Genomic DNA, 14477 nt, shown 5'->3' with positions numbered 1-14477 from the left:
ATTTTTTCCTACTAGTGGAAACATCTTCTCTACGTCCACTCTATCCAGGCATCACAGTATCCTGTAACTTTGAATAAGATCCCCCCTCATCCTTCTGAACGCCAACGAGTACAGACCCTGAGTCTTTAACCGCTCCTCATACGACAAGCCCTTCATTCCAGGGATCATTCTTAGGAACCTCCTCTGGACCCTTTCCAAAGTCAGCACATCCTTCCTTAGATATGGGGTCCAAGACTGCTCACAATACTCCAAATGGGGTTGGACCAGAGCCTCATACAGCCTCAGAAGCAGATCCATGATCTTGTATTCTAGCCCTCTCGACATGAATGTTAAAATTGCATTTGCCTTCCTCGCTGCCGATTGAACCGGCACATTAACCTCAAGACAATCTTGAACAAGGACTCCCAAGTCCCTTTGTGCTTCTGCTTTCCAAAGCCTTTCCCCATTTAGAAAATAGTCTATGCCTCCATTCTTCCTTCCAAAGTGCCTAACCTCACACTTTCCACATTGTAATCCATCTGCCACTTCGTCGCCCACTCTCCTAGCCTGTCCAAATCCTTCTGCAGCCCCCCTGCTTCCTCAATACTATCTGTCCCTCTGCATATCTTTGTGTCATCAGCTTATATATTAGATAGCTCAATAGATCGCTCATACATTATCTGTCCCCGAGTGATCTTATCAAAAAATAGAACCAAAATTAACTTAAATGAATTGAAATGAAGCGGGGCTGAAGGGTAAAATGTGTTTTGTTTGTGAAAATTAATGCCAAGCCAGAATTTGTCATGGAGATAAATATTGCCTTGATGCGAAGTAATTCGATGTTGATCGGAAAAGGGAGAAGTGATGAAATAAACTGAAATAAAACAGGATTGCTCCTTTAGTTTTGGAAAGACCCAAATCAGCGCCGTGCTAAAAGTGCCAATTCCTGAACTGCTTGGATAGAAAATGTGGATTTCCAAGTCATTTTCTGCAGACGGTGTTGACACCAATCTGTTTGTTCCACAGGATATGGAAATTATGGCAAGTATTGTCTTTATTTTCCGAGATCTGTTGCACCCCCACGAATAAGACCAGAGAGAGTGAGGAACAAAACTGTCGATGGGAGTGAATCGCGAGTATTGTACCGCACCAAAAGTGACTCCGGTCCTGGAGCAATGTAGGACATTAATTGGGCTAGCACATGGAATTCGGGCAATTCCAATGCATGCCCATGTGCGATACGACAGGGTCGGGATCGGCACTGGGGAGCCTGACAAGCAGGAACTGCACATAAGCACTCGACGCCTCACACATTCTCACCCCAGCCAGGCAGGTGGTACTGGTTGCGCTGGAGCTTGCCCATCTCATTGATGGGTTGGCTGGGGCAAGAGGGTACCTAGGGGGGGGGTGCCCGAAACACCCCCGATTTTGAGCTGACGAGCGATTCTCCGTCTGAATGCGGTATTCAGTTAATTTTCTGTTCTGAAATTACTCAAGGTAAAAATATACTATAGTTCTAAACGCAACGGAAAATGAGATTTACCAAATTGTGTGATTGATTAGAGGTTCAGCTGACCTATCAAAAAAAGATAACAGCAAACTTTCGACCCTGCTCAGGAATTGCTGGTCTTTGGCCTCTCCCTTTATGATTCCTGTAACGCAGGGAATGAACGAACAGTATTGAAAAACAGCAACAGTGAGAATAGCCATGGTAAATGGCATTTACCTCCCCAAACTGTTTACAGTCAGCAGTGAAGGCAATGATCAACATCGGGGCAAGTCATTCAGACTATTGTCTGGGACAGACCAGGAGCTGGATGTTTTTAACAACAAATGAGATAGTTCTATCCAATCAGCTGTGTCAAATATTTCCAACATGCCTGTTGGTCAACAGTTAGGAACAGAGTGACATTATAATTCTATCCAATACAGAGCTTTCTGAGTTACTCAAGTCTGTCCTGCCCTGCTCAACGACCATTACCCAGACCGCAAGGCTAATTGATCAAATATATAGAAACATTACTGCACTATCGTCATTCAGTTCTGATCGATTTGGAACAATAAATTGTTAACAAAAACCTGCATTAGATAATAAAGAGGAGAATGTCACACAACTCATACTGGATCAGTCCCAAATAATCCGAGTATAAATTGGAGTCATAAATAACTGAAGCATGTTGAAATGAAGTGAGTGTGAATGGCAATGTTCAACAAATAAACTGTGAAGGAGCAAATTTTATATTTTACTCTCTGGATTGATGCAAGATAAATCTTCATCAATGAACGGATGGAAAATTAATAAACTAAAATAAAATGATTATGATTCGTAATTTTAATTTAATTTTTGAAAGAGCAAATGCTACCCATAATCCTTGCACCATTTATTGTTCCAGTTGTAGAACTAATTGTGTTAAACATGTGGATTTCCAATAGATTCTGTCAAAACGTGTTAACAGCAATCTCTTCTTTCCACAGGATACGGCAGCCACTCCCATGGTAATGTCTTTACTTTTACTGATCAGGTTCTCAACAAGGAATAAGGACACAGACACTGAACAATATAAGATGTTGATGACGGCCAATCACAAATCCCATCCCGGCCCCATCACCCAGCGCATTGACATCTACTCCCTTGTTACACAGTACTCATATATTTGCTATTATTGAAATTACTGGTCAGGAATTGTGTATGTTTCTGTTATTAGAAGATGTAGTCCGCATTCCCACCTGCAGATTAGATAATCTTTATTGTTGTCACAAGTAGGCTTACATTAACACCGCAATGAAACTACAGTGAAAATCCCCTTGTCGCCACATTCCGGCGCATGTTTGGGTGCACAGAGGGAGAATTCAGAACGTCCAATTCATCTAACAGTACGTCTTTCGGGAATTGTGGGAGGAAGCCGGAGCAGCCGGAGGATACCCACGCAGACACGGGGAGAACGTGCAGTCTCCGCACATTCAGTGACCCAAATGGGATTTGAACCCGGGACCCTGGTGATGCAAAGCAACAGTGCTAACCACTCTGCTACTGTGCCACCTTCAACTCTCCTGAACAATCATTACTATATCAGCCTCACACCTGATCTTTCCCTCATTTCTTGCCTGAATTTCAAATGACATTCTCTGTTCCTAGTCTGTCCTTTTTTATTCTTATCCCTGCGGTTTATATTTTTGAGACACTGCACTCCGTGACCCTTCTGACACCCTCCTGTGGGTCGCGAACCGCACTTTGTGAAACATTGTGCAAGGTAACGATTGTTGAACTGGTTTTGTGTAAATGTACTATATCAATTTGTTCTCTGCAAACAATGTTAACTCCAATCTGTTTGTTCCACACATTACAACTATTATCCTAGTAAAGTGTTATCTTTAATTTTATACATTCCACTCCCCTCAGAGTGACAGTTTCCGAGCAGAAACGATATTAATGAGAGCCAAACGCAATCCCTTCAATGCACCATTACGCTCGCTGTACATTCACATTTAATCCCTCACTACAAAGTATTAATTAGGAAAATTTTCTGTTTTCAAAATTACTCGACAAGCAAAATATATTTTTTTTCCAAAAAGCAGCAAAAATTAGTATTGCCCAAATTTTGTATCTGACTAGAGGTTTAGCTGACCCTATGATCGTGTCCGGAAATATCTGGTCGTTGGCCTCTCCCCTTATGATTACACAGCAATGAACTATCAGTATTGAAAGATAGCAACAGTGAGAATAGCCATGGTTAACCCCCCTGCGTACAGTCAGCAGTGAAGGCAATGGTCAACATTGGGGCAAGTCATTCATACCATTGGCTGGAATTGTCCAGCAGCTGAATGTTTAACGTCAAGTGAGATAGCTCTAGCCAATCAGCTGTGCCAATTATTTCCAATTTACCTACTCGTGAAGAAGCAGCTTCAAAATGAACTTATAATCCTATCCAATCAGGATCCTTCTGGGTCACTCAAGTCTGTCCTGCTCTGAGATGTGATCATTAACCAGACCACAATGCACATTTAACAATATTGCTGAAAAAACTCAGCAGGCCTGTCCCATCTATCAGGAGAGAAACCTGTTTCTTGTTTTGGATTCCATCATCTGCAGTATTTTTGTTGTTTTATACATGTTGCTGCACTGCTGACGTACAGTTCTGACTTATTTTAAATGATGAAATCTTTAAAAACGGCATTAAATAACAGAGAGAAGAAAGCAACTTACACAACTCATGCAGGATTGTCCCCAAATAATTCAAGTATAAATTAGAGCCATAAATAACTTAAGCAAGTTGAAATTTGGGTGTGAATGGTAAACTTTAGTTCAAAACCTAGGTAAATACATAAACTATGAAGGAGAAAAATTTGCCTTTTATTCTCTACATTGATGCAAGACAGTTAGATATTTGCCTACAAAGGAAGGAGATAGGAATAACCATGAAAATAAAATCATTTGAATGGAAATTTTCATTTAATGTTTGAAAGAACCACACCAACCTGATAATGCTTGCGTTGTTGAATGTTCCAATTGGGAATCTAATTGCTTTCAAAATGTAGATTTCTAAAACACTCTCTCCAGAAACTGTTAACACCAATCTATTCTTTGCTTTCCGCAGGAAACAGTTACTACAACAAAGGTAATGATTTTAATTTTACTGATCTGATTTTCAACACGGAATAAGGTCACAGGCGCTGAATAATAAAAGATGTTGATGGCGGCCAATCACAAACCCCGTCTCTCACCAATTACGCTGCACATTGACGTCTGTTCCCTCGTTACAAAGTATTCACGGGGTCAATGCAGGTCAAGGAATAAATATATGTTTTTGTGATGAGAAGGTAGAGCAAGACTGACATTTCTAATTGACAAAATGTTCAGCTGACCCAATGTAATATGATAACAGCAAATTTCATATGCTGCCGTGGGCAGCACGGTAGCATGGTGGTTAGCATAAATGCTTTACAGCTCCAGGGTCCGCGGTTCGATTCCCGGCTGGGTCACTGTCGATGCGGAGTCTGCACGTCTTCCCCGTGTGTGCGTGGGTTTCCTCCGGGTGCTCCGGTTTCCTCCCACCGTCCAAAGATGTGCGGGTTAGGTGGATTGGCCATGCTAAATTGCCCGTAGTGTCCTAAAAAAGTAAGGTTAAGGGTGGGGTGGGGTGGGGTGGGGGTGTTGGGTTACGGGTATAGGGTGGATACGTGGGTTTGTGTAGGGTGATCATTGCTCGGCACAACATCGAGGGCCGAAGAGCCTGTTCTGTGCTGTACTGTTCTATGTTCTATGTTCAGATCCTGTCCAGGCGAAGCCAGCCACCAGGCTCTCACTTGGTGATTCCAATAATGCTCGGAGGGCAGGGAGAGTATTTGAAGGCAACAACAGTGGTTAAACCGAAGGGGAAGATGCTGGAAAATCTCAGCAAGTCTGGCAGCATCTGTAGGGAGAGAAAAGAGCGAACGTTTCGAACCGATGACTCTTTGTCAAAGCAGTTGACAGTGGTTAAACCCATTGACATAATATACATCTCTGTATATAATGGAGTGTAGACAGGCAGTGATTGACACACAGGATGACCAGGAAGCACACAGCACAGAGCAGCCAATCACCAGACAGGACACAACCACTATAAAGCCAGAGGGCACCAGTTTTCCTGCTCTCTCTGGACCCAGCCTCTGAGACAGTCAGAGCTCGTGAGCATAGCCAGTGCAAACACCATGCGGCAGCTCGTAAGTCTGGTCAGGGTAGTACTAGGTCTCCAGTCAAGTCAGCACAGTGTCAACCCACAGTTGAACATGTATAATAGTTAAGACGTTAAATAAAATCGTGTTGCATCTTATCAAGTGTTGGAGGTCTGTCTCTCGCGACACTGCATCAAGTGCAGTCCACATCTAACCAGCCTGCCCAACACATCACCCATGGCATCTACCACCCCAACCAGCGTATGCTCATTAATAAAGGCAATGCTCAAAATAAGCCGAATATTTCAAATAGCTGTTGGACAGATTACCATCGGGTTATAATGTGAATATATAATTCTGTCCTATTGGAGGCTTTCTGAGCTCTTAAAATCAGTCCTATCGGAAATGTGATCATTAACCAGACCGTAATGAAAATTGATTCAACTGAAGAACTTAGCAAGGTTGAAATAAATTCTGCACCCCAAACAATTTTCGTTATATTTAAGTGCATGAAAGCTTCATTGACTACCTGACAAAGGAATGTCAGATAAGACTATAAGACATAGGAGCAGAATTCGGTCACTCGGCCCATCGAGTCAGCTCCGCCATTCGATCATGGCTGACATTTGTCTGATCTCCATTCTCCTGCCTTCTCCCCATAACCCCTGATCCCCTTATTAATCAACAACCTATCTATCTCTGTCTTAAAGACACTCTGATTTGGACTCCACAGCCTTCTGCGGCAAAGGTTCGGCAGATTCACCACCCTCTGGCTGAAGAAATCCATCCTCATTTATCTTTCAAAGGATTGTCCCTTTAGTCTGAGATTGTGTCCTCTGGTTCTAGTTTTTCCTACTCGTGGAAACATCTTCTCTACATCCACTCTATCCAGGCATCACAGTATTCTGTAAGTTTCAATAAGATCCCCCCTCATCCTTCTGAACGCCAACGAGTACGGACCCTGAGTCTTTGACCGTTCCTCATACGACAAGCCCTTCATTCCAGGGATCATTCTTATGAACCTCCTCTGGACCCTTTCCAAAGTCAGCACATCCTTCCTTAGATATGGGGTCCAAAACTGCTCACAATACTCCAAATGGGGTTGGACCAGAGCCTCATACAGCCTCAGAAGCAGATCCATGATCTTGTATTCTAGCCCTCTCGACATGAATGTTAAAATTGCATTTGCCTTCCTCGCTGCCGATTGAACCGGCACATTAACCTTAAGACAATCTTGAACAAGGACTCCCAAGTCCCTTTGTGCTTCTGCTTTCCAAAGCTTTTCCCCATTTAGAAAATAGTCTATGCCTCCATTCTTCCTTCCAAAGTGCCTAACCTCACACTTTCCACATTGTATTCCATCTGCCACTTCATTGCCCACTCTCCTAGCCTGTCCAAATCCTCATGCAGCCCCCCTGCTTCCTCAATACTATCTGTCCCTCTGTATATCTTTGTGTCATCTGCTTATATATTAGATAGCTCAATAGATCGCTCATACATTATCTGTCCCCGAGTGATCTTATGAAAAAATAGAACCAAAATTAACTTAAATGAATTGAAATGAAGCGGGGCTGAAGGGTAAAATGTGTTTCGTTTTTGAAAATTAATGCTAAGCTAGAATTTGTCATGGAGATAAATATTGCCTTGATGTGAAATAATTTGATAGTGATCGGAAAAGGGAGAAGAGATTTTTAAAAAATGAAATAAAACAGGATTGCTCCTTTAGTTTTGGAAAGACGGAAACCTGCACCGTGCTGAAAGTGACAATTGCTGAACTGTTTGGACAGAAAATGTGGATTTCCAAGTCATTTTCTGCAGACGGTGTTGACACCAATCTGTTTGTTCCACAGGATATGGAAATTATGGCAAGTATTGTCTTTATTTTTCGAGATCTGTTGCACCCCCACGAATAAGACCAGAGAGAGTGAGGAACAAAACTGTCGATGGGAGTGAAAGACGGATCCATTCCCCACACCGCCGCCCTTTCACTCATATCTACCTCCATGTTACAACAAACTATTGATGGGGCGAGCAGCTCATGCCTGAGATGTTTAGTAGGAGATGGTAGCACAGGGGTAATGTCAACTGGACAAGTGATCCAGAGGCCGCAGGCTAATGCTTGGGGACACAGGTTCAAATCCCGCTGCTGTAGCTGGTGGAATTTAAATTCAATTAATAATCCTTACATTATATCGCTAGTCTCAGTCATGGCGATTTTGAAACTATAATTGCTGGATCGCTAATTCCCTTTCAGGAAGGGAATCTGACATCCTTCCCTTGTCTGGCTGACTGCAGACCCTCAGCAATGAGGTTGATTCTATAGTGACTGAGCAAGACTCTCAGTTCAAGGATAATCATTGATACTCACATCCCGTGAAAGAATAAAGAAATGCCAAACTTTCCCCTCTTGCTGCATAATGCCACGAATATCGGGTGATAATCAGCTGTAATCAAATGATGAAAACAGTGAAAGACCGACGGAAGTACCTTTGTATCAGCCACTAATAACGGCACTGAGTGAAATGGGCAAAATGCCAATACCATTGTCTGTGATGATTCGATTCAGTGATCTGTGTAAAATACTTGCAGTTACCCGCTGGACGTGATCCCATATTTTCAATTCACAACAGCCAGAGTAATGTCACGCAGCTTAACCACAACCTGCCGTCCAGTAATGTTCCATCGATCATTGTTGGTGGCACAGTGGTTGGCACTGCTGCCTCACAGCGACCTGGGTTCAATTCCGGCCTTGGGTCACTGTCTGTGTGGAGTTTGCACTTTCTCCTCGTGTGTGCGTGGGTTTCCTCCGGGTGCTCCGGTTTCCTCCCACAGTCCAAAGAGGTGAAGGTGAGGTGGATTGGCCATGATATAAATATCCCCCTGAGTGTTCAGGGATGTACAGGTTAGGTGGGGGGTAATGGGGATAGGGTGGAGGAGTTGGTCTAGGTCGGGTGTTCCCTCAGGGGGTCGATGCAGACTCGATGTACCTTCTGCACTGGAGGGATTCTACGATTGATGAAAAGCTTCAATTTTAAAACCCCCCGGTATCCTTGCCAAGAAAGAAATGTTGCATTTGGAGCAATTTGAAATGTACAAAAAGGTTCAACTTTCTGACTTTATACAAATCTTTTGTTCCAAAACATTGATTGGGATTCAATGGAGATTTCTCCACTCAGTGGTATTAATTGTTTTGGTCACTTTGAAGAGATATTGCAGCTAAGCAGAGATATAAATCCACACACCTGCCAAAACATCATTTTAGTGTCTGGGAGTTTAAAATTTACTAAGTAATCGGTACTTCCCATAGTGCTTTGTTTCCTGGCCATTGAACAACTTCCTGTCCAGACTACTTCATTTCCTGTTCTACCAGACACCAGGATATCTTTTCGCTGTCAGGACTTTTATTCTATCCACCCACAGCTACTGGAATGTAAGTGAGTGACTAACTTGCCCATTTCAGAGGGCATCCACACTCCTGTGGGTCTGGAGTCCCATGTCGGTCAGACCGGGTAAGGGTGGCAGATTGCCTTGCCTGAGGAGCGATTCGTGAATCACTTTAGTTTTCCACATGATCCAATAGTTACATGGTCACCTTTATTGCGATCAGCTTAGTATTCCAGATTGATTTAATGAACTGAATTCAAATTTTAGGAGTTTGCCAACAACGGCGGTTAGACTAATAATTCCCCAGATAATCGATTTATTCTGAGTTCTGATGCATCAATTTCTGGAGACCAATGAGCCAAATAGAAAGTGAAGGGAGATTAGGAACATTTTGTAACAGGCTCCAGTGTCGTAGGGTTTTCTCTCTTATTATCCCGAAGCCTCATTCTTCCTCATTAACTTTTGAACATCTTTTCTATGAATCTTTTTGAACACTCAACGTCCAAGAATCTTTATCGTTGCTGTTCTCCCCCCCCCCCAACTGGTGTTAGAATTTCAAAACCACAAAGTTCCTCCTGGATACAGGGCCTTCGATTTGCTGCAACTGTACGGTTATGAAAACTCTGGACCCACTGTATATGTGAGGGTTTTTGTTCGTTGTCTTCGCTTGAGTAAGATGCCCCAGAAATTGGTGAATGGACCCACACACTGCCGATGGGCATCGCTGGCGTGTTTTGTCTATTCCCAGCATCCTTTACGAAGATGGTGGTGGACGACTTTCTTGAACGATTGTAATCCGTGTGCTGAAGGGTCTCCCACAGGGAGGTTAGGTGGCATTTCTCTGGTTTCTGAACATTCATAGAACTCCTGAACCTCATTCCTGGTGATAAAAGCATTGGAAAAAGCTGGTTTAAATAATTGAACTAAATTCACCTTGCATATCCTTCCCAGGCTGCAGCTGTGACGCCGATTGCTCCCCAGGTTGTCACTGCTACCATGGACAATGTCGCTGATGTCACTCTGATGGTTCCTCATAAGTCATCCTTCTGGTAAATGGATCTTTTAAGAGTTTATATTAAAACATGACTCCGTTATTCTGTTCGGGGTTGAAAAATGAGACTTGCATTTATATAGTTCTTTAAATTCCCATTGGATGTCTTGAAGCACTTTACAACCAATTCAATACTTGGTGAAATAGAGTCACTGGTGTAAGTGGGGTCTTGTGGTGCAATGGGCAATGATTCTATTTCTGGGCCTCAACTTCTGGGTCCAAGTCCCACATCAGGACTGGATGGCTATGGAAGGTGCATTGATAACGTGGGTGAACAAGGGGGCGGCGTGGTGGCACAGTGATTAGCACTGCTGCCTCACAGCTGCAGGGTCCTGGGTTCAATCCTGCCCCGGGTGACTGTCCGTGTGGAGTTTGCACTTTCTCCCTGTGTCTGCGTGGGTTTCCTCCGGATGGGAGTAGGCCTGGGAGCAAGATGGTGAGTTGAAATGGCAAGCGGCAGGAAGGTTGGGGTCACGCTTGCGAGCTGAGCGGAGGTGTTCCGCAAAGCAGTCGCCCAGTCCGCATTTGGCCTCTCCAACGTACAGAAGACTGCATTGGGAGCGACGAGTACAGCAGACCAAATTGAAGGGCAAGTCGAATGTTGCTGGAACTGAAGGTGCCGGGGGATGAGGAGTGGGAATGATGATGATGTAGGATGGGAGTGTCTCGGAGGGAGCGGTCTCTGCGGAATGCTAACAGGGGAGTGAGGGGGGGCGTGCGTTTCATGGTGGCGTCATGCAGGAAGTGGCAGAAATGGTGGAGGATGACCCAGTGAATGTGGAGGCTGGTGGGGTGGAAAGTGAGGAGAGCGACGACCCTATCATGGTCCTGGGAGGGAGGGGGGAAAAGTGAAGGTGGAGGTATGGGAAAACAGTCGAGCCCGGTTAAGTGTTCTTTCAAGCACAGGGACAGGGGTAAAGCCACGGTTCCAGAAAAAGCCAACAGATCAGAAATGCCTTTTTAAAAAGGGGCAACATCAGAAACGATGTGACGGAGGCGAAGAATTTGGGAGAATGAGATCGTAGGCAGGGTGAAGGTCTGTAATCGAGGGAGCTGTGGGAGTCAGTAGGATTGCAATGAGGTTATTCATGATGGCCCCACCTTCTCAACCTTGCCCCTCGCCTGAGGAGTGACCTCGGGTTAAATCCCCACCAATCAGCTCCCCTCCTCTAAGGGGAAAGCAGCCCATGGTCATCTGGGGCTGTGGCGACTTTACCCTTTTCCTAATGAATATTGACGGTCAGTCTACTTAATATCCTTATTCCACGCCATTCTGAAGTGATAGTTTTAATTACAATCATGTTTTTGTTATTTTCCTGCTTCATAGTTATTCACAACCAACTCCATTTGCCTCATATCCACCTGGGCTCTTGATTCTCAGTTGATGAAGTTGACGTTGAACAATGATGTTCATTAATATGTCTGTCTCGATTTCTAGGAAGCACGTTCTGGATTGGATCCCTAATGGATGAAATTGTTATTGCTGCTCATAATCTGCTTCGCGTTAAATCAGTAGCTGCTCAAGAAGGGACATCCCTTCACCATTGGATCAGGAGTACGGAGGACAACTGATGCTCCAGTAACACCGCAACCCACCACCCCGGACCAACCTCTTTGTTGGTGACCATCACAAAAACCAGAAATGGTACAACCTGTTGGGATAAAGGCCTTCTTGGTCTCTGACTGGAGATCCTTGGAGAATGAATGTTTATTCGTCAAGTAACGTCCTTAACTGAAGATTTGTCCTCCTTGATTCATGGATTAGTTTTAAAATATTTTAGTTAAAAATTGACGTGATCTCTTCCAACCATAATTCCCGAGTCCAATTAAAGTTGCATCTCCCCTGAGGCATTTTGGAGTAATCTTGGAATGACTGGTTCTGACCTTTCAAATGAAACATCTTTGCAGAATGAAGGGTGGTACTGATGTCAACTGAATGTAATTATTATCTTTGTGGGACAGGAAGTTGAACAAACTTTCAATTCAAATCTGAAACTGAGGGGAACTCCCGGGGAACGTAACGGTGAAATCTTAATCAAAATCAGAAACCACTTTCTTCTTCGATTCCACTGCGCAGATCGAAAACTGGATGTCAAGCACATTGATTAAGAGTTCATCAAGACCTGTTTCAAAATCCAAAGTTGTCTTCTTATGAGTTTTGAACAAGGAAAACAACTTGGAGCTGTGGTCTTGATGATTTTCCTTCTCAGTAAAAGTTGGCTTGCTCCATGGTTTGAGCTGGACTCAGTTGGGTGCTGGAGATGAACCCATTAGATCAGCTGCTTTTCCCTGGGTTGAGTTGAGTTGAATTCCAAGTGTGTCAGTTGGGTTTGGGAGAGTGGGATTGGATTCCAATGATAAACAATGTACTTGCACCTTGCTAGCTTAATAAAAGATTCAAGAACGACAAGTGATGTGTCAGATTTCTTTTTTCAATTCCTTTGATCATCATCACACACATATTCATCTTCTGCAATCATAATTCTTGAATATTGTTGGCAGCCACAAACCGATATTAACTGTGATCAGACACAAAGGTGATATTCAGGAATATGCCTTCAAAACATTGACCGATACAGCAAGTTCCCATACTTGTAACAATAAGCGATTTTCATTTCATTTTATGTTCTTCAATGTGAAAGTTGAAAGGTTAAAATGGGGAATAATCTCGCCCTGTTGTCACTACTTTAAAAGGCTTTGCAAACTTGGAAATGCGGCCAAGCGTGAGCACGATACAATCGACTGCAGCATGAAAGGCGAGTCGAATAGGCAGGCTGGTAGCAGACGGGAATTAATGCCAAGAAGCAGGAGGTGGCGCATTGTGGCAGAAGGGAGAGGCAATATGGACCAAACAACATTCCTGAAGAATGTGCTGAGATGGAGGAATGTGCTTCGATCTTTGAAGAGGCAGGGCCGCTTGAGTGAGTCTTTAAAAAAGCAAATGGGATCTTTTATTTCATAAATAGGAACATTGAGGGGAAAAAAGCAGCAAAGTTACACTGAATCTTTCTAAAACTCTGGTCAGGTTCCAACTGCAGTATTGTGTCCGGTTCTGGTCACCATACTTGAGTAAAATGCTCAGGTCATTGAGAGGTTGCCGAGGAGATTTGTTCGGATGGCTGCACAGAGGAAGGGTTTTAGCTTCAAGATTAGGTTGGAGAAGCTGGTGTTGGTCACTTGAAGCAAAGGAGACGAGGGGAGATTATTTTCAGGTTGAGCAGCTGAGCTCACGGGTCAGGTCGACTCCTCAGAGAGCGGGCCGCCATTTTGGAAGGGTGGGCCCGATCTCTGAGTGAGCTTGAGGGTCCGCACAACCCCCACCCACGGGCAGTGTCACCCCCCCCCCCCCCCACACACACACACATGGGCATTACCCCTGTCCCTCGCGTTGCCATGAGGACACCAGTCCGTGGAGTCACTGAGGACCCGCCTTCTCATCTTGCCCCAATATCCTGGAGGCCACAAATGCCCGTTCGTCAACCCCCACCCTCCACATCCCCCCCCCCCCTCCATCCTCCTTCTCTTGACCATTGCTCCCCTCAGGCCTGGACCCTTGGCAGTGCCACCCAGGTGCCCTGGCACCCTGTCAGTGCCACGCTGGCACCTCAGCAGTGCCAGGTTGGTGGTGTTAATGTGCCAGCCGGGCAGTGCCAAGGTGCCTGAGTACCAGGGTCAGAGCCAGGGCTCCACCCTGCCCTGTCCCTGACCACCCAGATCCCCCCTCCCGTCGAACCTATTCAGCTGGGAGTGACATGCGCAACTGCCAAACAGTCAGGGCTGCGGATTCTAACAGTCGATGTGGAGCCTGGTACGCAATATTCAAAGTATTTCTGGAAAGTTGATATGGGGGAAATGCAGAATACGACTCCCTCTGTCTACACTGTCCCCATCAAACACTCCCAGGGTAGGGACAGCACGGGGTTAGATACAGAGTAAAGCTCCCTCTACACTGTCCCCCATCAAACACTCCCAGGACAGGTACAGCACGGGGTTAGATACATAGTAAAGCTCCCTCTACACTGTCCCCATCAAACACTCCCAGGACAGGTACAGCACGGGGTTAGATACAGAGTAAAGTTCCCTCTACACTGTCCCCATCAAACACTCCCAGGACAGATACAGAACGGGGTTAGATACAGAGTAAAGCTCCCTCTACACTGTCCTCATCAAACACTCCCAGGACAGGTCCAGCACGGGGTTAGATACAGAGTAAAGCTCCCTCTTCACTGCCCCCCATCAAACTCTCCCAGGACAGGTACAGCACGGGGTTAGATACAGAGTAAAGCTTCCTCTCCACAGTCCCCATCAAACACTCCCAGGACAGGTACAGCACGGGGTTAGATACAGAGTAACACTCCCTCTACACTGTCCCTTCAAACACTCCCAGGACAGGTACAGCACGGGGTAG

General features: G+C 44.7%; 1 protein-coding gene across 1 annotated transcript in view; it reads left to right on the top strand.

Moving 5' to 3' along the window:
• Nucleotides 1–12479, top strand: part of LOC119958324 (prisilkin-39-like) — a 107203-nt gene extending 94724 nt beyond the window's left edge. The window contains exons 33-38 of the mRNA XM_038786763.1: nt 1006–1020; nt 2455–2475; nt 4575–4595; nt 7485–7499; nt 9970–10067; nt 11508–12479. Coding sequence (XP_038642691.1) covers nt 1006–1020; nt 2455–2475; nt 4575–4595; nt 7485–7499; nt 9970–10031 — 134 coding nt within the window. The 3' untranslated portion in view covers nt 10032–10067; nt 11508–12479. The remainder of the gene's footprint in view (nt 1–1005; nt 1021–2454; nt 2476–4574; nt 4596–7484; nt 7500–9969; nt 10068–11507) is intronic.
• Nucleotides 12480–14477: the final 1998 nt, after the last annotated feature.

Source organism: Scyliorhinus canicula, chromosome 29, assembly GCF_902713615.1.
Source record: "Scyliorhinus canicula chromosome 29, sScyCan1.1, whole genome shotgun sequence".
Lineage (NCBI taxonomy): Eukaryota > Metazoa > Chordata > Chondrichthyes > Carcharhiniformes > Scyliorhinidae > Scyliorhinus > Scyliorhinus canicula.
This window is presented reverse-complemented; position numbering and strand designations above follow the sequence as displayed.